Source organism: Manacus candei, unplaced genomic scaffold (genome assembly GCF_025592945.1).
Source record: "Manacus candei isolate 608988 ecotype Guabito, Panama unplaced genomic scaffold, ASM2559294v1 h1tg000019l, whole genome shotgun sequence".
Classification (NCBI taxonomy): domain Eukaryota; kingdom Metazoa; phylum Chordata; class Aves; order Passeriformes; family Pipridae; genus Manacus; species Manacus candei.
In genome coordinates, this window is record NW_026138067.1 from 2,063,039 (window position 1) to 2,089,158 (window position 26,120).

General features: G+C 42.5%; 2 protein-coding genes across 8 annotated transcripts in view; one reads left to right on the plus strand and one right to left on the minus strand.

Moving 5' to 3' along the window:
- Positions 1 to 1,175, minus strand: part of RAD54B (RAD54 homolog B) — a 64,233-nt gene extending 63,058 nt beyond the window's left edge. Inside the window, exon 1 of the mRNA XM_051785262.1 lies at positions 1,031 to 1,175. The gene's annotated coding sequence lies outside the window, so the exon portion shown is untranslated. The remainder of the gene's footprint in view (positions 1 to 1,030) is intronic.
- Positions 1,176 to 1,258: 83 nt separating this feature from the next.
- Positions 1,259 to 12,874, plus strand: LOC127470123 (RING finger protein 151-like). Of its 7 annotated transcripts, XM_051785299.1 has the most exons (8): positions 1,281 to 1,379; positions 3,393 to 3,473; positions 5,802 to 5,927; positions 6,902 to 7,127; positions 8,331 to 8,470; positions 10,159 to 10,321; positions 11,482 to 11,602; positions 12,542 to 12,874. In XM_051785299.1, the coding sequence occupies exons 4-8, from the start codon at positions 6,922 to 6,924 to the stop codon at positions 12,776 to 12,778; spliced, it is 867 nt and encodes a 288-aa protein (XP_051641259.1). In that variant the 5' UTR covers positions 1,281 to 1,379; positions 3,393 to 3,473; positions 5,802 to 5,927; positions 6,902 to 6,921; the 3' UTR covers positions 12,779 to 12,874. The 7 variants fall into 7 exon arrangements, with proteins under 7 accessions (XP_051641260.1, XP_051641257.1, XP_051641263.1 ...); XM_051785300.1 differs by lacking the exon at positions 3,393 to 3,473 and having other exon boundaries at positions 1,259 to 1,379; positions 6,886 to 7,127; XM_051785297.1 differs by lacking the exon at positions 3,393 to 3,473 and having other exon boundaries at positions 1,259 to 1,379.
- The last annotated feature ends 13,246 nt before the right edge of the window (positions 12,875 to 26,120 follow it).

A 26,120-nucleotide genomic window follows, 5' to 3' on the forward strand; every position in this document is an offset into this window, starting at 1 on the left:
CAAAAGATAATAATTAAAATGTTTATATTTTGTATCTTTACAGTAGCACACGGAAAAAAATAGACCATCATGGATGTGCAACAAATGACTGATGCCAAATCTTGTTTGTAGATGAGATCAGAGTGGATGTAGCAAGGGCAAGAAACAGCTCCACCTTACAACTACATCAATTAACTTGCAATTATGGCCTTTCCTCAGAGACACCACCTATATACCAAACCATCCTGTACTTGCCTTACCTTTAGGTCTGGCCGTAGGGGAACAGCTGCAGGGAAACATCTGCAAGCAATGCAAAAAGCACAGCTCCTCCCTTTTATTAACCAGCTGGCCTGACCAAAGCCAGCGCACCGTGAAACTACAGCCCAAACCGTCTTGGGAGTGCATCTGGTTTGGCAAGCACTGCATTCGGTAGTACTTTTGGCACATTAATAGCTGCATTACAACAAACCACACATACGAAGAACATTTCAAAATTTTACACATCCAGCCCAACTCGGTGTGCACAGAGCTCGGCGCTAAAAGCACCTCGGCCCAAACTTAACAGGCTGCTCTCCCGAGTGTTTGAAAAGGCACTCCCGGCACAGATGGTGAGGCAAACAGGGGTTGTGGGCAACTACAAAGGTGTGACACAGGATCAGCTTTTAGTCATTTAAACTGAAGGCAGCGAGTGCATCGCCTTGAACATAGATATCAGTGAAAAAATCACTTCATACAATAAGTAGCCGTAAGGACTTTTCACAAGGGCATGTAGTGACAGGACAAGGGGGAATGGCTTCAAACTAAAAGAGGGTAAGTTTAGATTAAATATTAAGGAAAAATTCTTTACTATGAGGGTGGTGAGACATTGGTACAGGTTGCCTAGAGCAGCTGTGGGTGCTACATCCCTGGAAGTGTTCGAGGCCAGGTTGGATGGGGCTCTGAGCAACCTGGTCTAGTGAGGTGTCCCTGCCCACGGTAGGGGGCTAAAACTAGGTGATCTTTAAGGTCCGTTCCACTGAGGCCCCTGTCCGTGCCCCCGGTCCCTCCGTACCTCCACTCGCCCCGTGCCCCGCCGGTGCCGCCGCCTCAGCGCCGCTCAATTGTCCCGCCGCGGGCTCCCGGCAGCCCCGCCGGCCCCGCCACGCATGCGCCCTGCGCAACCACCCCCGCCCGCTCGGGCGCGGTGGCGCTTCCCGCCGGACGCGCGTGCGCGGGGCCGCGCGGGAGGGGGGCGGTGGGCGGGGCCCTGGGAAGGCCCTTCCCGCCCTTGGGAGGAGCTGAATGTGCGTGCGCAATGCCACACACAGCATGGCGGAGCGGGCGCGTGCCGCGCCGCCGCCAAGCGAGAGCGGCCGTAAAGGGAACCTGGGCTGCGCGACACCGGGCGGTGGTGGCGGCGGGTGAGTGAGAGGGCGGCGGAGCGGGGCCGGGGGGCCCGGGCGGGATCGTCTGAGCGGGATCGCCTGAGCGGCAGGGGTGGCGGGCAGCGGGGCCGTGCGAGAGTGGGGCGGGGGGCGCTGCGCGCAGCGTTTGTCAGGGCCCGTTCGACCGCCGCCCTCTGTGCCGGGCTGGCGGCGGCGTCTCCGTCGTGTGCAGAAGGGAAAGGTAATTGTGTGTGTCCAGCTCTGTGTGTGTGTGTGTGTGCAGCTGTGTGTGTGTGTGCAGCTGTGTGTGTGTGTGCAGCTGTGTGTGTGTGTGCAGCTGTGTGTGTGTGTGCAGCTGTGTGTGTGTGTGCAGCTTTGTGTGTGCGGGTGCAGTTCTCGGGGGGGGGGGTACAGCTCTCTGTGTGTCTGTGTGCAGCTCTCTGTGTGTCTGTGTGCAGCTCTCTGTGTGTCTGTGTGCAGCTTTAGGGGTATCTGTAGCTGCTTGAGGCCACGTGGGTGCTGTTGCTCAGTATCAGGTTGCTGCTCCAGATGTTTCCAGCCAATTTTGTGTTCCATGACCGGGATCATTGCCCTTCCCTGAAGTGCCTTTCCAGGCTGCACCCAGAGGCCTTCCCATTTTTTCCTGTGCAAAGTTCCCCCTCCCACGACCCCGAGGAGAGAGAAGCTCCTCTGACCCTGCTCCTGCCTCTGTGTAGCAGAGCCTGGCCCTGCACAGCCTCAGAGGTGCTCACACAGACTCATGGAAACAGTCGGCTTGGAAAAGACCTCTGGGATTGTTGAGTCCAACCTCTGACCAAATGCCACCTTGTCAACTAGACTGTGGCACTGAGTGCCACATCCAGTCTTTCCTTAAACACCTCTGGGGTGGTGACGCAACAGTCTCCCTGGGCAGTCTGTTCCAATGTTTAATCACCCTTTCTGTGAAGAAATTCTTCCTAATGTCCAACCTAAACCTCCCCCTTAAGCCTATGGCCTCTTGTCCTCGCTTGTTACTTTGAGAAGAGGCCAACCCCCACCTGGGTACAGCCTTCTGTGGGTTGTAGAGAGTGTTAAGGTCTGAACTTCCTTTTCTCCAGCTTAAACAAGCCCAGCTGCCTCAGCCATTCCTCACAGGACTTGTGCTCCAGTCTCTTCACCAGCTCTGTTGCCCCTCTCTGGACTCTGATCTGTGAGAGACAGGTTGTGCATCGATCACTCTGTTTTGAGTGGGTTTTGCAGTGCAATGACACGTGTTGTGTAAAACTACTCTTTGTCAGAGTAGTTCTAGTTTCTGGTAGAGGCCTTAAATTAACTGTGTAGCTCATACTGCTCATTGTTGAAAAAAGTCAGTTGTTTACACCAGTGTAAGCTGGTATTGCTGTCCATTCATTCTTACTCTCTTCTGTTCCCTTTCTCTTACACAGTGTTCATGAGACTCCACAGGGCACCAGTCAGAGGGAGTAGCTCTATAGCTCAAGGCTGATTTTAGGTGTGCATCTGCCTGGCAAACAACACGGGATGACAATTGCTGAGAAGTTAATACCTGTGAAGTCTAGGGGAGATTTTTGCTTGTCAAAAGCAACAGGGGGAAATAAAATATATGTGAAACAGTGGAAAGCAAATAGCATATAATAGTTTATATTTTTTCTCCCAGACAAAGACATTCCTGTGCAATTATACCCTTTACAATTTATGCATCCTCCCTCATGTGTTCTTCATGCGCCTTGCTAGTCTTGGTGCTTTGTGGTCTGGGGTCTTCTAACACCTTAGTGGATTCTCTCTCCATCTGCATGCAGGCAAGCCATTAACTGTTCTTATCTTGTGGAATTGTAGCTTCTGCTGTTGGCTGCGAACTCCTTATCTTCTGGTTTGTGCTACTTGTGCACCTGCTCTCCGGCAGAGCATGGGAAAGTCCTAGATTTAGGCTAAACATTACTTAGCAACATCTAAAACATCAGTGTGTTAGCAACATTCTTCTCATTCTAATGACAAAACACAGCACTGTACCGGCTACTAGGAAAATTACTGAGAAAATTAACTCTGTTCCAGCCAAAAGCATATCTGAGTGAAAGTCCACAGCTTGTGGCCGGCTTCCAGCAACTCAGGCTTACTCATAATAAACGAATAAATGTAAGTAAACAGCATACTAAATCACACAGTGTTGTAACTATGTTAAGTGACTCATTCTATTTAAAAGTTACTTTTTTATGCTAAACAACTAACAATGGTCAACAAAATAGATTTTAGGTGCAAACAAAACAGGAGAGCGACAAGTGGTGAACTGTAATACAAAAATAAGTTTTGAGGCCAAATGGAGGAAAGAGAAGTATGTGGGAATGAGCAGAGGTTGTAAATTAGCTCATTTTCTGGTGGAAATACTGAGTAAAGTGATCTGTACTGCTAGAGTGGTATTCATCTGATGCTCTCTCTCTGCCTTTCTCTTGACTGAAGTCTATCTCTTGAAGCTGGCAAGAACATAAAACTTCTGGTTTTTCAGGTCAGGAAAAGTCTGCTGGAAGAGGTCTGGCACTTCAGTAACAGCTGGAACGTTATCTTTAGAACCCCCTTCATTGTGTTTTTTGCCTCAAAGTTCCCATCCACTTTTCATTGGAACTATAGTTTTGTTTGGGGCTTTATACATACATATATTTATTTATATGCATGTATATGTATTTGTTGCACTTCATTTTCCTGTCAGGCACAAATAAAGTTTTTGTTTCCTTTTGATAAAAATATTCTTTCCTCTGTTCTGTTAGACTGCAAACTCGTTAAAAGATGCCAAAGAGTCTCTTGAAGACTTGATCCTCAGGGATCAGCAATGTGTGTGCAAAGTGTAGCTTACAGCATCCACAATTCCAGTGAACAGAGACTCTAGGACATCAAAAATACTTACAGTTTTGTTGACTTCTTTTATGCATCCTTGAAAGTTTTCTGAAAGCAGAATCCTCTGGGATCAGCCAAACCAAATCAAAATACAGGCTCACAGTTCAAAGCACTGAATCTATGTGTGCTGTTTGTCTTCCAGCATAAACATACTATATGTTTCAATCTTTTCATCAGTATTGGAAACTGATGTTTGATTTCACGTTCTCCTTACTGATAATTAGCATTGTTCTCTGCTTTTTAAACTTTCTCTTGTGGTCCTCACTTTTCTTACAATCACAGCTTTGTGCAAAGATGACATTTTGTTCGCACTGGACTGGCAAAATCTTGAGTTTTCTGTCTGCAGGAGACCTGTAAAAACATGCAAGGAACAATGGTGTAAAAGTAATTTTTAGCATCTTCTAAGATGATAAACTAAAAAAGATTCTTTTAAGACATAGAAGTCTATGCTGTGGAGGAAGGAACAGCATAACCGAGATACCTGTAAATTTAACTTGCAGTATATTGTTGGTGACAATGTAGCCACAGAAGCACAGGGTTAAACACAGCCTGTAAAATGTGCCAGGGACATGGTCAGGAGCCTGTGTGGATTGCACTCCCTGCTTTTGTGCAACACTCAGTCGGTGACATGGCTGATAGGTGTCCCAGCTAATCTAAAGCTGGCTCAAGCATCTCTGCAAGCCTTGGTGCTGGCTGCTCCATAAACGTGCCAGTAGAAACACAGCACAATATGGAAACCATGCAGCAGATGATGTGTTTTGTGTTCGGGTAATGTGCACCCCTGCTTGTGTTATGTGTGCTGTTATTATAGCTTTTATTAACTTTAGTCTTAGCAAATGCCCTTTTAAAACAAGCACGTTTCATAATCAGTGAAGATATGCTTTGATACTCAGATATATAAAAACTTCTGAATTCCAGTTTTATGTTGTATTCATGAAGAGGAATTGCAGAGTTCTTTTTTCTCTTCAGAACAAAATTTGGTGTTAGTCCTTAGAGATCCTTGCAATTGCTATATATCAACTTAAGAGATTTAAGTAATGGTATCCTTTATGTTTTGCTATACCTTTTTTGTTTTAAGTGAACAAGCTTGTGTAGCAAGTTATGCTACACATCAGAGCAATGATATTTCTCAATGCAATGAACCTGACTATAATAGTTCTGTTTTAAAAATTAACTGCATGTCATGCCTGGTTAAAAACAGATGAGATAAGAAACTTCCATCTTTTTGAGGAATATAATTTTACCAGATTTCAGTTGCTGTTTTTCAAGGATATTGAATTCTGTTGTCTTCAGTCTTACAAACAAAACTGGCTTCAAAATTGAATGGCAGCAGGATGTTCAGTTGTGTGATAAGTATCTGCATCAGTAATGATTGAAAGAGAGACTGATGATTTTTTTTTCCCCCGCAGTCTAGTCAGATCTCTTGTGTTGTGGGTTTTTCAGTGGCTTGCTTTGGAAAACTTGGTTTTAATGGGCTGTTAGGGTAGCATCTATTCAGTAACTGGCTGGTTAGACATAGGACTCAGTAACTTAGGAAACACTACTGAACCTTACTCTTTTTAATTTTTCTCCTAGGCATAATAAAGCAGTGAAGAGACACTGAAGGAGGTATTATATGCCTTACTGATCAGAAAACTGTTTCTAAGTATACTTCAGAAATATACATACAAACTACATATATATGTGGTAAAATCTACGAAGGTAGGATATCTTCTGTTTCTGTTTTATTTAGAAAACCTCATAACTAATGTAAACCTCTTTTACAAGTCTCAGTGGGGTTACAAAAGTAATTTTGTATGTTAAGGAGCAGTGTGGAACCTAAAACATATTCTTTTAAATGAGTTCTGTGAAATCTTACTGAGTTCCACTAGCCTTTTCATTATAGGATTTTGATGAAGACGGATTGCCCATTAGTTCTTCTTCACAAAGCTTTCAAATCCATTTAAAGGCTACTCCATTTTATAAAATAAACTGTGCAGGAGAAGACAGTACCTCCTCATGATTTCAGGGTTAGCTGCAGTTTTGGCTTCTTTTACTTCCTGAATATTAAGTATTTCTTTAGGCATGTGGAGATTTCATGCTGTTCCCTCTGGAATGGAAGTCTACAATGAAAAGAGAATCTTATTCTTTTTTTTTTGCAGTATGAAAGTATGAAATTCATATCTTAAGGGATGCACAGTTCATAAATACATGATCTGCTAGTTGAAAGTGCCACAGCTATTGTCTGTAAGGACACAGTTTTGTAAGCTTGTAAGGCATTACATAAAAGGCATTAAAACAGAAAGCAGACATTTGCATTTGAGCTTCAATGATATTTCTGCTTCAAGTAGAGTTGATGTAAACAGAAACTGTATGTTTCACAGCGGCTGCTACAGTTACGTTCAATAACAGAGTTCAGAACAAGTGCAGCTCAACTATCTGCTAAAGTCTTTGCTTTCAGAATTCAGAGAATATTGATATAAAATTGGAATTCTGATGTCCAACAGTACAGTCCTCAAATTCTCACTGAAACCTCAAAGTCTCCAAAGTATGTGTTTGCATTCACATCTGTGAAGTTCTTTATTCACATTAAGGTCCCCATGTTCCTAGAATCACTTTCAGGCCTTTTCGTGGATATAACATACAGATTGAGCACAAAGATGGCTTTACTTCTATGTAGGGGTTTTTTTTAATAGGTTGAAAGTGTGTGGAGAGCATGGGTTATGACATTGAGCGTTTTGTGGGCTACGTTAACGAAGGGCTGTTGTGCTCCATCTGCCGAGACGTGTTAGAGAATCCATTGCAGGCTCCCTGCGAACACGCTTTCTGCACTGCCTGCATCCATGGCTGGCTTGTTCATCACAGTAACTGCCCTGAAGACAGACAAGCAATTGATGTGTCTTTGCTACGGCCTCTCTACAGGTATTCCACAATCTTGCTGTATGTTGAAATTACATGAATTTAGGATTTATCAATTTTGCTTGCTCAGCTTCATCTCTTGTCATTTACTCACTCGGACTGTCTTTATCCAGTATGCCTGTGGCAGAAACTGATCACTTGCATAAAAGCATTAGCATTTCCTAACTTTCAGGGTGTTTAGATTTCAAAATTGAAAGAACTAGTTTATTCTCTAGCTTTTTATATCTTGAATGCCATTTCTAGATATCTGTCTGGATATTATTCTGAGTGCATTCTACAGCATCAAAACATTCCATGCTTTATTTTAGAGAAAGCAAGCAAAGCAACTCTGGACAACAGTCACTACGCTGTATCTTCTTTCTTTTCAGTCTTATACTGTAGTGGGGTTTGTAATGAATAATTCCTGGAGATATGAACCAAACTTCTGACCTTCAAATTCTTTAAAAAAAAAAAAAATCTTTAGACAAAAGAATGCCTGTTGTGAGACACCTTATCATGTAAAGCAGGCTGTTTTCACAAGTGCCTTCCATAACTAGTCAGGCACTTGGACTAGATGATTGTTGTTGGTCCTTTCCAAACAAACTATTCTGTTTTAAACTTTTAATTCCTGTTATTGCCTGCACGACAGAGTTTCATCAGTAGATGCTCCTTGCTGTTTAACACCTGCATTGTCTAATCTTCCTCAGATTAAGAATTATGTTATGTTTAAAGTCTTCAGCTGCAGGTGTTAAATTTACTTCATTAGTACTCACAACCTAGTTTTGTTATTAATGAGATTTTACTGTCTGGAAGTTAACTACAGTGTAGACAGAGCACTAGAGTTTAATTTTTAGATTATTTTGTCTGTATTCAATGTAGTTTGTTTAGTTTAGCACATTTAGAAATACAAAACTTAAATGATGAATGAGTAGCCTTGGTGTTTGTTATTGGTAATATCTGATGAGTCAGTGAAAGGTCACAGTTAGAAATTATTGAAAAATAAAGATTTCATTTGCACATTATTTTTGGAGACTGAATTTTCCTTTAACATTTTTTCTTTCAAGCTGGGGTTTTTTTCTGATACGGTCACATGAATTCTTTTTAAAAAATTAAACTGGTTGCTCACAATTTTTCCTAATGGAGGAATTAGGAAGTCCTAAAGTTGAAAATAAAGTTTTGTAATAATGTTCCAAGATTTAAGAACAAATTCTTTTTCTTTGAACATAGATACATGAAAAATGATCTAAACCGTCTTCAGCTGCATTGCAGAAACAGAGAGTACGGCTGTGAAATGGTTTGTTCTCTGGAGTCTATAGACAGGCATGAAAGGGAGTGTGAGTACAGTCAGATTCCTTGCTCCAATGCTGGTGAGTAACATTCAAAGAAGTTGAATCCTTTATGTTTAGAAAAGATGTGTTTGTAATCTTCCTGTCAACAGAACTGCAGTAATGGCCATTATGTTCAAACAGAAATTCAAAGCTTTGGCATGATCTGCTCTTTACAGCAGTGTTTTTGAACAAAACATGGTACCAATTTATATCAGCCACAATGATTAAAAGCTGTTTCTTATCCAAGAACTAATCAAAATGGATGAGTATGATGGACTTCAAATGTATGAAATGTAGTAATGCATTGGTTTTGCAATTCTGACTGCATATTCTGATGTTTGAATGAATGCAGTAGCACCTGCAGAACACTCATGGGTCACAATTTATTTATATAACAACTGGTTGCCTGGTGCTCTCTCTGTCTCATGGTTTTAACAAAAATGTGTCTTGGAAATAAGAATTGTTCTAAGCTAAATTCTTGTTAGAATTGTTTTGTTCATGCTGAGGTGTTTATTTAAAACAAGCCTACACCTTCTGAGGAAGAAACATGCCTTTTAAAAGGCTGCTAAAATTTCCCAGTTGTATGTTTCTAGATAAAGTTAATTTCTAATTAATAATGCTAAGGGCATAGTTGAATCTGCCACTGTAATTAATTATGAGATGATTAAGGTGCTAGAATTGCTCTACTGGAAGTTATAATTTCTCTCAGCAGTAAGTGACTCCTGCAGATGCTTCAGATTCACCTATTCTAATGCCTACAGAAGCAGGGTCTAGAGAGTTACCATGCCTGATGGTAACTCATGTATTCAGAGTATGAGGGTTCTTACATCTCTTGAACTCTCTCCTAAGAATACACTGGAGTGTATTTTGAGTACCTCAATTATAAATCATTATATTTATTACTAAAGCTCTTCTAGAGGGCTCTTTTGTCATTTTCTGATATGGTTTGTTGGAAAGTTTCATTACTCTGTTGTTTCAGTTCCCTTATGTTGATTTTTCTCTTCAAATTAAATGCAGTTGTGTATTACAACACACAGGTCCTCAAAGATTAAATGTTAAGACTACAAACTTCAGGTTGAGACTGTTAAATATAACAATAATTTATATAGTGTTAATTTTTGATTCTTTACATTTTACTTTTAATCGCTCTGGAATTGCAAAGTTTGTATCCTAGAATTTGTGTGGAAATGTTTCAATTCTTGTATGAGGTATTGAATGTTCATACGTAAATGTTCTTTCTTATTTATGTGGTCTAGTACATTATAGACAAGACCAACAAACTGTCAGGAAAACAAGGTTACATTCCGTCTTTCTTACTACATATCTTTAGGCTTTTTTCCCTAAATTTGATAACCTAATATTTTTTTACGCATGTGCACTCTTCATCAATTCCAGTCTCTGCAATCTATGATGGAAGCACATGCAAGCTGCCAGTGTCTTAGATTGGCATCAGCATTGTCATTATGGAAGTTGCTTTAATACCAGACCAGCAGCAGAAGACTTTACAGAAAATACCTCCTTCCGATCTCTATTTTCAGTTAATGGATAAATATCTTAAGATTTCTTAACAGTGTTGTCGTACTAGCTATGTGTGTATAATTGTCATATATCATGTTCTAAAGAAATCACTTTTTGCAGCTTCCTTTCTTGAGTGTTTTTGTTTGGAATTCATCCAGATGCTTCTGTTAGTTGTAACGGACTGGCTCACCTTCCTCGTCCTTGTTCAGGTTGTACAGTGCAGATCGAGCGCCGTAACTTGGATGGTCACCTGGCCGTGTGTGAGTACCGGAGCCGTGAGTGCCCCAATGGCTGTGGTTACACCATTCTCAGCGCAGAAGACACACAGCACAATTGTGTAGCAGAGCTAAGAACGGAGCTGGAACTGCTTCGGTACAAATCTTCTGCTTCTTTGGTGTTTGTTTTAGTCTGGGCTTAAAATCACTGCATAAAGCACTTCAAATACTAGTGCTGGATCCTGGTGTGTGTTAAATGGTCTATTAATTACTTGATACTAATGGACCAGTTTTATTATGTGTCAGCATAGACTTTAAATTCTTGCTGGTTTGATTCCTTTTCTGTTTTGTTTTTTTTTTGTCTAGGTTGCTATAAGTCATAAAATACTATTGCTTACAGTTGAACAAAACTGTGAGCTTACTATATAAAATGACAAAATCCTAAGAAACCTGGACTTAAGTTGGCGATTTAATTTTTCTGTTGACCTGTTACGGACCCAAACTCACATTATTTAATAATTATATTAAGTTTATGTTTTTACAGATGCAGAAGATAAAAATCTGTAATTATTTTGACAGATACAGGTAGATTAAATTGCTGAAGATCTAATTTTCATTTTTTGTTAAAGTTCTGATAGATAAATAACAATAAGTGAATATGACTCTTCTTACCAGCATATTCCTTTTCCTCTTATGTATGTTTCTGTAGCTTTCCCTTTCCATTAAATTCCAGTTGCACTCTTTTTTTTTTTTTTCTCATGCTCCCTCCCATTTCTATCTTTCAGCTCTCTAAGTGTTGTGCTCTTGAACATTGCTGTGAAGTCAGGCTCAGATGTGGTTTAAATGCATTGAGACACAAGGGATTCTTCTACCTATTTCTGAACTCAGGTTAATGTAGTACAAGCTAGTTTTTTGGATGTAAAGCTGTTTGAGTGATTAGGTTTGGTGAGTGATTAGATATGGTTTAGTGCATACTGTCATTTAGTGTGCACCCTGAAAGAGACAGGAGTACACAGAACCACAGAATCATTAAGGCTGGAAAAGACCCTCAAGACCATGTTTTTGAGCTCATAAAATTGCTTCAGGAATATGATACAGTTGACCCTCTATAGACTGCTCACGGGCACTTTAGTCCCCCTGGGCAAGATGCACTTCTTTATGCTAGTTGTTTTTAGATTAATAAATCATGCCTCTACAGGTGTGCCTTGTAGAGTTTGAAGGGAATCAGATAAGGCCATTGCAAGAAGGCTTTCTGGAATTTGAAAAGCATTCTTTTCCATACTTACAAGACTTAACAAGGAGAAATAAATTTTTTAGGTCAGAAATGATCTGCAGAGTGGAGGAGGCAAAACATGAGATGGAGTCAAGGTTAGATTCACAGAGAAGGCATATGGTCCAAAAAGAGAGTATTCTGCAAAATGAAATTGAAGAACTAAAGGTAAATATGATCATTTTCCTTTCTTTTTTTTCCTCTCTTAACAGTCTAGCTTTTCGAGTGGTAGCAGTCTCTTATTTTGTAAATAATAGTCTTGTACAGAGGAGAATGACATTAAGTATGGGAAGCAAAGCTGGCAAAGCTTTATCAGGTTAATCAGGTCTGTGGAGAAGCAGGCTGAATGCTGTATTCCCGTGGCTTATCTGCTTCAAGTTGACTTGGAGCTCACCTGGGTACCCCTTGCAAGGATTGCAGTGTTCTGTGCATATGTAACATTGTGGATTTTCAGTGTCTGTAAACTCAGAGCAGAGATCACAAATCAGGTGTAAATAAATATCCAGCTCCTTTTCTTGATGCTATCCAAAGTAGCTTAATCCAGAGCTGACACAGAGCACTACTGCCAACGGTGTCGTTTACACTGTGTTCCAGCTGTGGTCAGAAGGGTGGAAAGTTGCACCATAAATGTCATCAAGTAAAAAGCAAGACTGCCTTATCTTTTCATTCATCCAGTTGTTGTTTTATCACAGAATAATAGTTTGTAAAGCCCAAAACAATGGATGTGCTTTATAGTTTACATTTTAGTTTCTACTGGATTTGATGTTAAATCCACGAAGAATGTATCTGAACATAACCCAAACTTTATTTTGACTGGGGTCTTGAAATAGAAAATATAAGCAGGAACTGGGTAAATCTGCTGTTTCTTATCATACTTTAAAAGAAACTTTTTGAAAAACTGTATTGGAATCTTTAAAACGAGACAATCCCAGAAGGGGAATGCTGGATTGTGTCAGATTGTTTACATTTGTTCCACTATCAAAAAATTATTTCAGTGTTGCTTATTCTTTATAATCCATTGTTCTGTATGCATGGCCTGTTCAGCTTCATCCCACCATCATTAGAAAAGGGTTTATTTCTTGCAGTAAATTTGCATTTCCATTTCAGAGTCAGATATCACGACTGATGTCAGATGTACGCTCTCTGATGGCTGCAGAGAGACAGCACCGTCAGGAGCTGGAGCAGGCAGAGCTGGAAAAACGGGAGTTAATGGAGCTGCTAAAGGGGCTGCAGAAGGACTGCCGATTAACTACTACAGAGGGAAGCAAGAAGTCAATGAATTTCCGTCCTCTGACACGACTAGAGAGTGTAAAAAGAAAGCCTAGAGAAGTTACAGTTATCTAAACAGTAGTAAGCTCAAAAAATGTTTTCTTCTAATACTGGCTTCTGACAAACTTCTCTACTTCCTTCGGATGATTGGTAAACTTTATATCGTTTCCGATTCACTTGTTTTCTTTTAAAGTCTAAATTACAACTGTATTTCCTTTGGGGGCATAAAAACAAATGGGAGAATTTTTTTCTGCAGGAACACTGGGAGTTAAAACCAGTAATTGGCAAATGTATTTTTATAAAAAGGGGGAAGGAGACTTGATTTATTATCTCTTCAATGCATTATTTACTGAACTCTTTTAGAGTCAGAGATACAGACTATAATGGACCAGGAAGGAAACAATCTTGGAGTATCTATGTTTAAAGCATGAGAAAGCAAATATGATTGATAAGTAATGGCATTTGGGATGTACTTAATTTTGGGAAAAGTGAATAGTAGAATTAGCAAGTCAGTAATAGAAATTAATAATTTTTTTTGTTTATAATCTGTAGGAGATCTTGTTTCAAAGGTGGAAGCAAGCACTTTAAATTGTAATTCTGCTATGTAACAGCTTCAGGTGAGGTTGACTGTTGCTTTAGAACTTCTTGAATTTCCCAAGCTCATACACACTTAAGAGACTAATACCAAAGCCCAAGGTAACAGAACAACCTAGAACCTTTTAAATAGATGTGTGAGTAACTTGGAGTTTGTGGGAGGGGATCTACATTTTATTTGAAAATTTGAAGCTTTTATATGTGAAAGTATCAGCTATTTCTACAGGGTCCTTTATGCATAAGACCAGTCCATTCGGTACTCAGTATCTTTAAAGCATGTATAAATACCTAGAGTATCCTTAATTTTCTTTTGGCATATTTAAGGCTACTTGAACATTAATATCCACAGCAGATGAATATTTGCTCAATCACTTGGACTTCAGACATCTGTATTAGTGCTCAGGAGCCTGCAGGGTGTGCCAGAGCCTGGCACTGGCATCAGAGGGTGACAGAGTGTAGTGGGTTGACCTTGGCTGTACACCAAGTATCCATCCAGTTGAGCTATCACTCCCCTTCCCAGCCGGAAAAAGGGACAGAGAATAAGATGGAAAACAATTTGTGATTGGGATAAGGGCATTTACTAAAGCAAAAAAAGTAAAAACTTGTGCATGCAAAAGCAAAGAGAAAAATTAACAAGGTTTATGCTCTACTTTCCACCAGCAGCAACATCCAACCACTTCCTGGGAAACAGGGCTTTCAAAACACATAGTGGTTTCTTAGCAGGCAGCCATTGGAAACAATGAATGGCTCCCTTCCTGCTTCTTTCCTTAGCCTTTGTATCTGAGCTGATGCCATATGGTATGGAATATCCCTTTGCTTAGCTTGTGTCAGCTGGCCTACTTGTGTCCCCTGCTAGAAGGAATGTTACAGTGCTGATGCTGTGCTCAGCAGTAGCCAAAACACTGGTATATTATCAACAACCTTCTAGTTACCAATGCAACACACTGTGAGGGCTACTGTGGGGAAATGAACTCCAGCTCAGTGAGACAAAATAGAATCTCCACCTCTTATTCCATAGCATTTGCTTCATACTCAGATCCCACATTATATATATATATATATATATATATATATATATATACACACACATATATATATATATATTCTGACTATCTCCTGTGCTTTCATAGATAGATATTATTTTTTCTACTTTATGGCCTTCTTCCACCTCTCCAGATCTTGGGCTCCATTCTATCAGGATGGGTACCCAGGACAGTAGAAGTAGCACTGTCATTGGGCACCAGCCCAGCTCAGGTCACTATCACTCTTCTTCCTCCTCACAAAATTCGCTCTTCATTGTCCTGCTACTCTACTTCCTGCAACATACAACTTAAACACATATTATCTTTCCCCTAAGGTTAAATCTCCTTGAGACGCACACCAGGTCTCCCCATCTTCACGCATTACCCACCAGGTACACCCTGGTCCCTGAGCAAAGACAATCCAACAGATGGGTTTGCCTCTCCTCATGGGAGGAGAAACCCACACCAACGTCCCCAGTCACTTCCCTTGTGTTGTAGGGGGACCTTATCTCCTCCCATAGTGTGTAGGGATTTTGTTTGGGCAGGACCAGGGCGGTTGGCAGATCCTCTAGTGTTGATCAACCAAGTGGCTTCAGCTAAATTTGCCTCCCAATGCTTCCATGTCCCATTACCTGACACTCTTAACATAGTCTTCAACAGTCCATTATACCTCTCAATCTTTGCAGAGGCTTGTGGGTGATAAGGGATGTGGTATATCCACTCGATGCCATGTTTCTTTGCGCAAGAGCTTATAAGGTTATTCTGAAAGTGAGTCCCATTATCTGACTCAATTCTCTCTGGGGTCCCATGTCGCCACAGAATGTGCCTCTCGAGGCCTAGGATGGTGTTTCAAGCAGTGGCCTGGTTTACAGGATATGTTTCCAACCAGCCAGTCATTGCCTCCACCATGTTATGTAGCTCTTGCCTTGGCGTTTGTGGCAATGGTCCAGTGTAGTCAGTTTGCCAGGCCTCACCATACTGGAAATCCAGCCACTGCCCTCTATTCCAGGGAGATTTTACTCGCGTGGCTCGCTTGATTTCCACACGTTTCACACTCGTGAATAGCGTGTGTGATTACCTCCATGATCATGATGCCGAAAAACCTCGGTATGACGAACTGCTCAGTCTTTTGTATCTTTAAGCAGCAAGGTATTTGTTTATTCAATGTTGGCAACAAGCCAACTCATGCTGGACGTGTTCGACTTGAAAGTGCAAAACTAAGCCATTTTATACACTTTAGATACATGGTTACGTCATTTATTATACATATTAATAAGTAGGCTAGTCTCTGAGTGGAGTCTTTCCAGACATACGCAGTCTTCTACTCAGGGGGTCTTTTCCTCAAGCCTTCATCCCTCTGGTGGTCGCCATGGATATCTTCCTCAATTTGATCTCTTCAATTTTCTTTGTTAGGTGACCTGAATTTGTCAAACTTGCAAAATCCCGGCTTTGGGACTTCTATATCGTATTCAAACGTCCAGTTTACCTAATTTATTACCATGTGTATACTACTCCTGTTCTTTCTATAATAAGGCCTTTGGTCCCATGAGCAGAACAGAACATGATTTTAGCCAGTGCTCTTAAAATGTTCTTCTAGCAAAACAGGTATTGGGGTTTCTTAGCAGGCCAAGATATCTCAGCTAGGGGGCGGAACCGACGGAGCATGCGTGAAAAGTTTGTGCACTGTTCTTCCACACGGCGTGCGTTCCCGCGTTCATCCCCTGCGTGCCTCAACCCCGTGCGTGCGCAAGTGCCCTTCCCCCCACCATTGCCTTGTTGCAAAGACCGCGTGTTCCCCACGCCACTTTTCTCCCTCCCACCGTGCTCGTTTTTCTGGGGCTTGTCCTTTATCAGGGATTTTGAGTTGGATTTTTTATGTTTTCGTGGTGATTCTTGGAGGTTTTCATTGGGACTCGTAATGTTGCGGTCTTTATATGATAAAGAAATGCAGTCCGCTCTTCGTGAGGTGGACATCAAAGAGGTTTATTTCAAATTCGGCGCTTCCTTTTATCCCCTAAAACCATGTGACCTTCTAACCAATGGGGTTGTCTGTCCCTGCGCATGTCCCCTGGTTCCCCTGCCCCTGGGACACGCCTCCTACATCACCCCCTTCTCACGAAAACAATGCAACAACAACAATGCAAACAATCAGAACAGTACATTGTAAACTACCAAAGCTTGCAATGACCCAGCACATCGCTTGCTTTGGCCTCTTATACATCTGTGGTAAACTTTATAAAACTTCCTTATATTCCTAAAGGGTAGTGCAACTTGGAAAAATAACTTTATTGACTTAGGGGTCTTAGCTCAACCGTGCATACTTATAATCTTTATTAATCTGAGGGTTCTAAATAACTGGGGAGTTCAACTTTATTTAAGAAACAGGCTAAGCTTAGCAAAACTAAATTCTCTTAAAGTGACCATGTGGTGAAGGTAGTGTTATTTTTGTGAGGTGTTTTTGTGTTTAATATGCTTGTCCAGTCAAACAACTCTCTTATTCATCCACGCTCTCATTCACTGACAGCCGTCATTCCATTCATCACACACAGATTCACAGATTTTTACAGACTGCTTTTTCCTACACTGGTCGTCCTTAAATGTAAACCTGAAGCGTAAACATAACTCTTTTATAACTTCTGCGTTACTCTGGTTCTTGCTGCTGTGGTTGTGTACCTAGGTAGGGTCTAACACACCTGGAAGGGATCCATTTAAGCTCTTTTCCTGCAGCCACACAGGCATAGCCTCATCCCCAAGTGACGAGATGTAACAGTCCCATCCACTGCCCTGAAATCAAATCTCTTACCATGACTGGTGGTTTGGGAGAGGCGAGAGCCTGAGGCTTGTGCTGCCTTTTGTTACGACCCGCCCCAGGAAAAGAGGGGGGGGGTAACCCAGGTTTTATCAAAAATTCCTTTGGGGTGGATTAAAGCGAAACGACACTAAATAATCGGTGTATGAAAATATATATTGATAAGATTTATTTTAACAATTTTGAATCAACAGGTAAGTTAACATTTTTGGGTGCTGTCATAATCAATAGGTAAGCTAACACTTTTGGGTGCTGTCATAACCTTTCTGGGGAGGAGAAAAATGCATAGGGGAGAGAAAGGCAGGGTAAGAGCCAGGGAGAGTAAGAGAAAAGAAAAGAACCCCTTTTGGGGGGGGGAGAAACTGTGTAGGGGAGAGGAAAACCAGGATGAGAGTAAGGGAAAAGAGAAGCTGAGAGTATAAAAGAAATGGACATAGTCACCGCCCACTGGATCCAGCGATGCTTGAGAGCGATGGTCTTGATTCGCAGGCGGTGGGGGAGAAGGAGAACTCCCAAATTCTCAAAGTCACCAGTCAGTTTATATACCCTCAGCATGCTCTGGCACCTCCCTGGCATGAGGGGTTGTTTTTCCTTTTTTGGGCTTAGTCCACCTGAGGCATCTTCTAGGCCTTGTGCTGTGTCTTTTGTGTTTCGCCTGGTTCCCGCCTTTCAAGTTTAGCAGAGGGAGGGCGGGTCCTGATTGCCCATCAGATGTATCAATAGTCAAAAGCCTGCAAGGTCAGTTCTTGCCTTTTCAGGACTTCACACCTCCAGCACTGGAGGGAGGGTCTTGATTGCCCATCAGACATATCAATAGTCAAAAGCTTGCAAGGTCAGTTCTTGTCTTTTCAGGACTTCACACCTCCAGCACTGGAGGGAGGGAGGGCCTTGATTGCCCATCAGATGCATCAATAGTCAAAAGCCTGCAAGGTCAGCTCTTGCTTTTTCAGGACTTCACACCTTCAGCACTGGAGGGAGGGAGGGGCTCGACTGTTCATCAGAGGTATCATGCAAGTCAAAAGCCTGCAAAAGTCTCCTAGAATGCATAAATCATCAACCATTTCAGTCTCTGACACCTTTCGTACCTGCTTCTTTCAGCGCTGTCACAATTTAAAAAATTGATAACATACGTGGCTTTCCACAGACGTTCTTGCAGGCTACAGACTGATTCCCCCTTTTTTTGTTTAGCTAACATGTCTTTCAGTGTGCGATGTGCCCTTTCCACGATTGCCTGTCCAGTTGGTGAGTGTGGGATACCTGTGACATGTGAAATTCCCCATTCTGACAGGAAATTTCTTACCTCTTCTGAGATGAAAGCTGGTCCATTATCGGTTTTGATCTGTTGTGGGGTACCAAGGGTAGCAAAACAACTGAACCAGTGCCTTATCACATCCTTGGCCTTTTCCCCTGTGTGTGCTGTGGTGGTTATTTTTGTGAGTGTGTATCTATGGATACATGTACATATTTTAACGTGCCAAATTTGGAGATATGTGTGATATCAGTTTGCCAAATCTCATTTGCCATTAACCCTTTGGGGTTAATGCCTTCCTGAGATGGCATGGGTGTGATTTTCTGACAGTCTGGGCATGACGTGAGGATGTCTCGAGCCTGATTGAGTGTTATCTGAAATTGTCTCTTCAGAGAACGTGCATTCTGATGGAAAAATGAATGAGACAATTTCACTTACTCTAAGACTCTAGGTATGGTGTTAAACATAGCTGCTTTGTCAGCCTCTCGGTTTCCGTCAGCTATTGGCCCTGTCATGTCAGTGTGTCACCTTGTGTGCATTATATAGAAATCAAACCTTCTATAATTCACAAGAAATGAAACAGAACGCATTTCAAACAAGAGGTGAGGGTTAACGATATCTAGAAGAAACAAACTCTTGAGACGGGAGACTAACTGTGCAGTATAACAGGAATCGGTAACAATATTAACAGGTTGTTCAGAAAATTTCCGTAAGGCAATGCAAATGGCAGCCAGTTCCAGAACCTGTACAGAACCTTGGTTCATGGTCTGTACCTCTCCTTCCCATTGTCCTGTGTCAGGATTTACCCAAGTCATTGCAGCTTTTCGTGTTTTTCCAGATGCATCTGTGAAAACCATGAGGCCTTTCACTGGTTCATGTTTGCATCTGGTTGTGACCTTTAAAGGTAAACTACCAATTTCTGCTCACAATCTGTGTTTAGGGAGATGTACTGAAATGTCACCATCAAAGCCTGCCAGGGCAGCCTGGAATCCTACATCCTCAGCTAGCATCCAATTGAAGTTGTCCTTTGTAACTGGGATGTAGATGACAGTAGTGTCTCTTCCATCTAGTTCTTGTAGTTGTCCTCTGCCTTTAATGACAAGCTTGGCAAACACTTCATTAGTAGTCCACACAGTTTTAGGTGGTGTGTGGGGCAGAAACAGCCATTCTAAAATTTGTGGTGGGTCTTTCTCAGTCTGATCCCACTGAAATAAAAGTGCAAATGGCTGGTACCTGCTGGGAAAAAGGGCCAGGCAGATTTGCAGTTCAGTATTTCTCCTTCTGCCTTGTCTGCCCTCTATTGCCTTGGCACAAATGTCTAACGCCTGCTTCGCCTCTGCTGTCAGAGACCTGTTAGACTTTAGGCTGCAGTCCCCCTTTAGCAGCTTAAATAGAGGGTGTAGCTCCTCTGTGGTTATGCCTAAAACAGGCCTTAACCAGTTGATGGCTCCCAGAAGTTTTTGCAACTCATGTAAGGTTAAAGTGTTTTTTACCTCAAGCTGCGGTGGTTGTGGAGAAATTTCCTGCTGCATGATTTTCCATCCAAGTCCAGGGCTGTGATCGCTTGATCTTCTCTGGAGCAACCTGTAACCCTGCATCTTGGACAGCTTTGATTAGAGCAGTAATAACAAATGGCAGTTCATTTCCTGTAGCTGTGGTTATTAGTATGTCATCTACATAACGGTGTATGATGACTGTTTGATTTCTCGTCGGGCTATTTTGCATTCCCTGAGGAAGGACAACCCAGCAATAGCTTTGCATGGGCTGTGCATTGTTTAAGGCCATGATGGAAAAAGCAAGCCTTGGCGCATTCTCAGGGTGTAGGAAGATGGTAAAGAAACAGTCCTTTAAATCAATTACCACTAGTGGCCAATTTGCTGGGAGCACAGTGGGTGAGGCAGTCCTGACTGCAACACTCCCATCGGTTCTATGACTGCGTTTACTGCCCTTTAAGTCCTGCAGCATCCTCCACTTTCCACTTTTCTTGGGAATGCAAAACACGGGAGTATTCCAGGGACTGTTTGTTGGCACAATATTTCCTACTTCTAACCGTTCCCTTGCACGCTCTCTTAAATGTTCAAGCTGTTCCTTTTTCATAGGCCATTGGTCCACCCAGACTGGCTGCTCACTTTTCCAGACCAGCTTAATCAGTACTTGGGATGGCTGACCAATGGCCCCTATTGAAAAACCTGACTGCTTGCAGGAGGAATTTGCATGACTGTGCCAAACTACCTGAGAACATCCCTCCCCCACAGTGTACACGGAATGGGAGCAACAAAAGGAGCTACCTTGGCTATTTGTCCCTCTGGCCCCAAGACAGTGAGTACTTGGGCACTCTGTCTGGGCCTTTGTGTGCCTCCTACCCCCTGAATGGTTGCAGCTGGGCAAACAGTGGGCCAGTTAAGTGGCCATTCGGAGTCCTTTATGATGGAAACATCGGCTCCCGAGTCCACAAGGCCTGTAAATCTGTGCCCATTAACTTGGCACGTCATGAGTGGCTGTGTGGCTGTGATGGCTGCTGCCCAGTAAACTTGTGGCTGTCCTGTGCTACCGAAGACCCTTGAACCCCGCTCCCCCTCCCCCGCAGGTGACACACTGTAGAAGGGGATTAGTTGGGCGATTTTCTGTCCCTTTGGAATGAAACGGGGGTGAAGGGGTCCAGACCGTTATTAGAGTCTCACTATGAGAATCTGAGTCTATCACTCCAAGCAGCACAAATAAACCCATTTTGGTAGTGGAGGACCTTCCAATCAGTAGTGCGTGTACCCCTGGGCTAAGGGGACCCCAAAGCCCAGTTGGGATTAGTACTTGCCACGGCCCGCGGGGAAAGGAATGGGACCGGGCACTGCAAATCAGGGTCTAGACACAGTAGAGGTCTGTGGAGCAATGCCAACTTTATTGGGGGAGCACGAGACTTAAATAGGGTAGGATAAGGGGGTGGAACCAGGAGAGGAGAGGAGTCTGGGATTAGCAGCTCAGGGACACTTATGATAGGGTGACTGGGTAAGGAAGGAAGGAGTTTTGGGTGTAACCGGGGAAATGGACCAATGGTAGCTCTCCCTGCACTGCAGCACTTATTGGCCAATCAGGTGCAGGGGAGCGGGAAAACAGGGTTTTGGAGGGAAAACTGTAAGGGGAAGAAGGAGACAATATGGAGGACAAAATTTCAAAACAACAACTGGGGGTATACACAACCATATAACAATATAACAATGAACTGGGGATAACAAGGAAAACTGTCCAGTCCAGTGTGAAGTCATATCTGGTAGATAAATGTCCATTTCTGTGTGATTGTGTCTCATTCAGGATTATATATTTGTCTCCAGGCTTGAAATTGCTTCCACTCATCCGTGTGTTCCCCAATAAGTACTACCTCTGTGGAAGTTATGAAAACTGAGTCCTGGTTGGATAAGTCCAGCCCAGTGCTGGCTGAGGTGGAGGGGCACAAAGCGCTGGCTGAGGTAGGGGGGGACAAATTGCTAGCCTGTTCCCTTGTGTCGCATTTCACACAAACATACTCCTGAGTTCCATGTCATTGTGTTTTAAACTTTCTTTTAGTAACATGTAGTGAATAATCTAAAATCTTTACCTTCTAGAATTATGTGCTTAAGTATACTAAAAAATTGTGCTTTAATAAGACTAAAAATACTGTGCTTTGATAACACTAAGATGTGCTCTTAATGATGCTGACAAAACTATTATATACAACACCTTCTAACAGTGCTAATATTACCTACAGCAGTGTTAGTCCTGATCTGAAGAATCAACTTCTTTCCAGGGCTTAATCCATCGAACCGGTATCCATCGAACACCTGTGTCTGTTAGGATGCAAGCATAGCTTCTTCCAGTCATCTTCACTTCTGCAGGCCCTTTCCATTCCCCTGTTTGTGGATCCTTATATTGTACTTTAACTACTACCTGTTGACTTACCAAACCCGACTGCAAAAAAGTGTTATGAATAACAATGGGAGGGTCCATTCTAGTACCCGTCAGCCGCAAAAAATTCAGCACATATAACACTTTTGCAAGTCGGTCATGTGGACTGGCTAGCTCTTCTCCCCCTTTCTGCGTTTGCAAAAGTGACTTCAGAACCCCGTGAGCTTGTTCAATAATAGCTTGACCCGTAGGAGAATGAGCAATACCAGTGACATGAGAAATACCCCAATTCATACAGAATCTTTGGAAACGTTGTGAGGTATAACCAGGTCCATTGTCAGTTTTAAGTTCTGTGGGGATCCCTAAGGCTGCTATGCATGCATGCATTTGTCGAATGGCATATCTGGTACCTTCTCCAGCCTGAGTAGAAACCCACATGGCATGAGAAAAGGTATCAATGCATACATGCACATATTTTAACCTCCCAAATTCCGCAACATGAGTAACATCCATTTGCCAAAGCTACAATGCTTGTAGCCCCCAAGGATTGACTCCTAAGCCAATGCCCAGCCCGTTCTTATGACAGGCTGAACAGGCCTGTACAATTCCTTGTGCGTCCGATGAAGTGAGCCCAAACTGCCTGACTAATACATCGGCAGACTGATGGAAAAAGTCATGAGATAAGACTGCTTGCTGAAACTTATTTACTGCAGAACCAGTCCATGCAGGTGCCACTAATTTATCTGCTCTGTTATTCCCAATTGCTAAACCACCGTCTAGCTTCTGATGGCTTCTTATGTGAGTGACGAAATAGGGCTGTGTTCGCTGATCTAGCAAATGCAGCAACTGTGTCATAAGTGCTGCTAAGATCTTATTTTTCAGGGTTTTGATCATTGCTCGTTCGATTCGTTGCACTGTACCCACTACATAAAGTGAATCTGAAACCACATTAACAGGTTCTTCCTTCCAGAAGTTTAAGGCCCACACCACACCCCTCAATTCAAGGGTTTGTAATGTGTCTCCTGAAACACCCGGAAGTATTTTATGTTTCCATTCTACTCCCTCCTGCCAAGTAATTGCTGCACGCCGAGATTTTCTACCGGCGTCTGTAAAAACAGTAATCCCAGCAACTGGGTCATCTGAACGCAACACAAGCTGCTCAATTGTCTGATGTTGCAGCAAAGGCAACAATTTGTCTGATGAATAATGATTGGTGACCAGACCTTCAAAGTCTGCCATGGCTATCTAGAATGGTTCTGATTTCTCAAGGAACCACTCCAAATAGTTCTGGGCAACTGGTACAAATATTACAGATGGATCTCTGCCAATTAATTCACAAACTCTCCGTCGCCCTTTTATGACAAGTTGTGCAAACAATTCAGGTCGTGTTATGATTGTCTTTTGGGGTTGATATAGTAAAAATACCCATTCTAAAATTCTCATACTGGTTGCGATTTGACAGATGATGCCCAATGGATGCTTTCTGCTCTCTCCAGAATTGACAAGTAGGTACTGCACTGGCTGGTCTTCTATTATTCTACAGCATATCTTGCAGCTGTTTTTCCTGAGATATTAACTATAGCTGCTTTTTGGTCTTCTGACAATTCTCTTGGAAGTCCTGCCTGAGCAACTGATCCTAGTAAAGGCATCAGAGGAGCTAGATCATCATTGGTTATTCCACACACAGGTCTGACCCACTGTATGTCACCCATCAGCTTCTGCACAGCAGTCAAAGTTTTTATGGCAGTGTTAATGACTAATTTCTGTGGCCTCACTATACCATTCGTGATGGTCCAACCCAGGTATTGCCATGGCTCCTGCTTCTGAATCTTTTCAGGGGCAATTTTGAGACCTCGATGACCCAACTCTTGTTCTAATTGCTGTAACAGCGCAGGCACATCCAATTTTTTTCCTGCTATCAGAATATCATCTATGTAATTATATACTAATAAGTCAGGATATTGGGTTCGAAATGACCGCAAGGCCCATGCAACATAAATTTGACACATAGTGGGTGAATATTTCGTCCCCTGGGGAAAAGTTATCCAATGAAAACGCTGTGCTGGTTCTGCTTTGTTAATTGAAGGCACTGTGAAGGCAAACCTGACAGCATCATCTGGATGCAAAAGGATTGTGAAAAAACAGTCCTTTAAATCTATCACCAGTATGACCCAATCATGGGGGATCATCATAGGAGAAGGAAGACCCGGCTGTAAGGGTCCCATATCTTCCATGACCGCGTTGACAACTCGCAGATCATGTAATAATCTCCATTTTCTCGATTTCTTTGGGATGGCAAATATAGGAGTGTTCCATGGACTCGTAGATGGAACAATATGTCCTACACCCAATTGCTCCTGAACTAATTGTTGAACTATTTGCAGCCTCTCCTTTTTCAGCGGCCACTGATCTATCCATACTGTTTTTTCTGTTTTCCACTGCAGTTTTAAGGTCAGCTGCCTATCAATGGCCGCTCCTGAAAATGAGAAGTAATCAGGAGTGCTCCCATTTGCCCCAACAGATCTTGACCTATCAAGCCTACTGGTAAAGATAACACATAAGGACGCGTTCCCGCTATTGCTCCATCAGAAAACTGAAAAGTTTTCACATCTTTGCTGATCCATGTCTGCTGTACACCGCCTACTCCCTTAACTCCTGTAGGTGCCATTTCCACAGGCCGTGCTTGAGGCCATTTATGTTTAGGAATAATTGAAATGTCAGCCCTGGTGTCAAGAAGCATAGTCATAGTGCTGGATTGTCCATTAGGATGCCGTATAATTACATCTTCCTCAGATTTTCCCTGCTTTATGTCTACTGCTAACATCACCTCAGGGGGGCCTGTTGAGCCAAAACCCCGATCTCCTCGTGTCAGTGGTTTTGCATTGGGCACTTCTGCTTTAAAAGGCACTAGCCGAGCTATTTTACTGTTAGCAGGAATAAAAACTGGTGGTGTTAGGGTGTATACCATGATTTTGATGACACCTGTAGAATCTGCATCTCTGATTCCTGGCACCACAATAATTCCCTGATGAGACAAAGATGAACGTCTTACCAAATGAGCACTCAATCCTCTACCTAAAGGTCCTTGCAATATAGAATCAATCAAGTGCACATCTTGAGTCTCAAGCATAGTATCTACTGCTGTTGCCAGGTCCACGCTGCCGCTTCCTGCAGTGGCTGCACGGCAGCGTTCCAAGCACCCTGATTTGCTGTCATCGCGCGAGACTGCATCGTGCTCCGTTTGGGGTTTCCCTGCTGTTTACACTCATTTGTGTTATGGTTATTCATTTGGCAGTTATTACACCACCTTGACCTTCCTGCTGTAATTTCAGGGCGAGCAGTCCCTGGCAAAGGAAATGCTCGACACTGGGTGCTGAGATGTCCTTTCTGACCACAGGCAAAACATCTCTTTTCTTTGTGTTCCTTACCATTCCTTCCTCTCCCAGACATAAGAGGCTTTACTACTGCACCTACTGCAGTAGTAGGATAGGCTGTGTCCTCCTGTTTGATCATTCTTGTTGCAGCCTCCAGGCAGTGTGCTTAAAACCTGTTTGGTTTTATCATTGGCGTTATCATAGGCCAACACATTCATAAATTTTGCTCTCATATCATTATCCATGTCTGGATCTGTATTTACTGATTGATATAAACGATCTCCTGTTTGATCTGCTCAAAGGCCTGTTGTTGCTCAAGGCCCCACTCAAAATGGTTCTTCTTCCGGATCACTCGATAGAACTGGCTACAACCTGGAATGTGCATCCTCCAGAACCCCACAAGGCCTTGGAAAGCTTGTGTTTCCTTCCTGTTAGCCAGTTGAGACATAGGTGCTATTTTGTTAACTGCATCCATAGGCACATGATGGCGTCC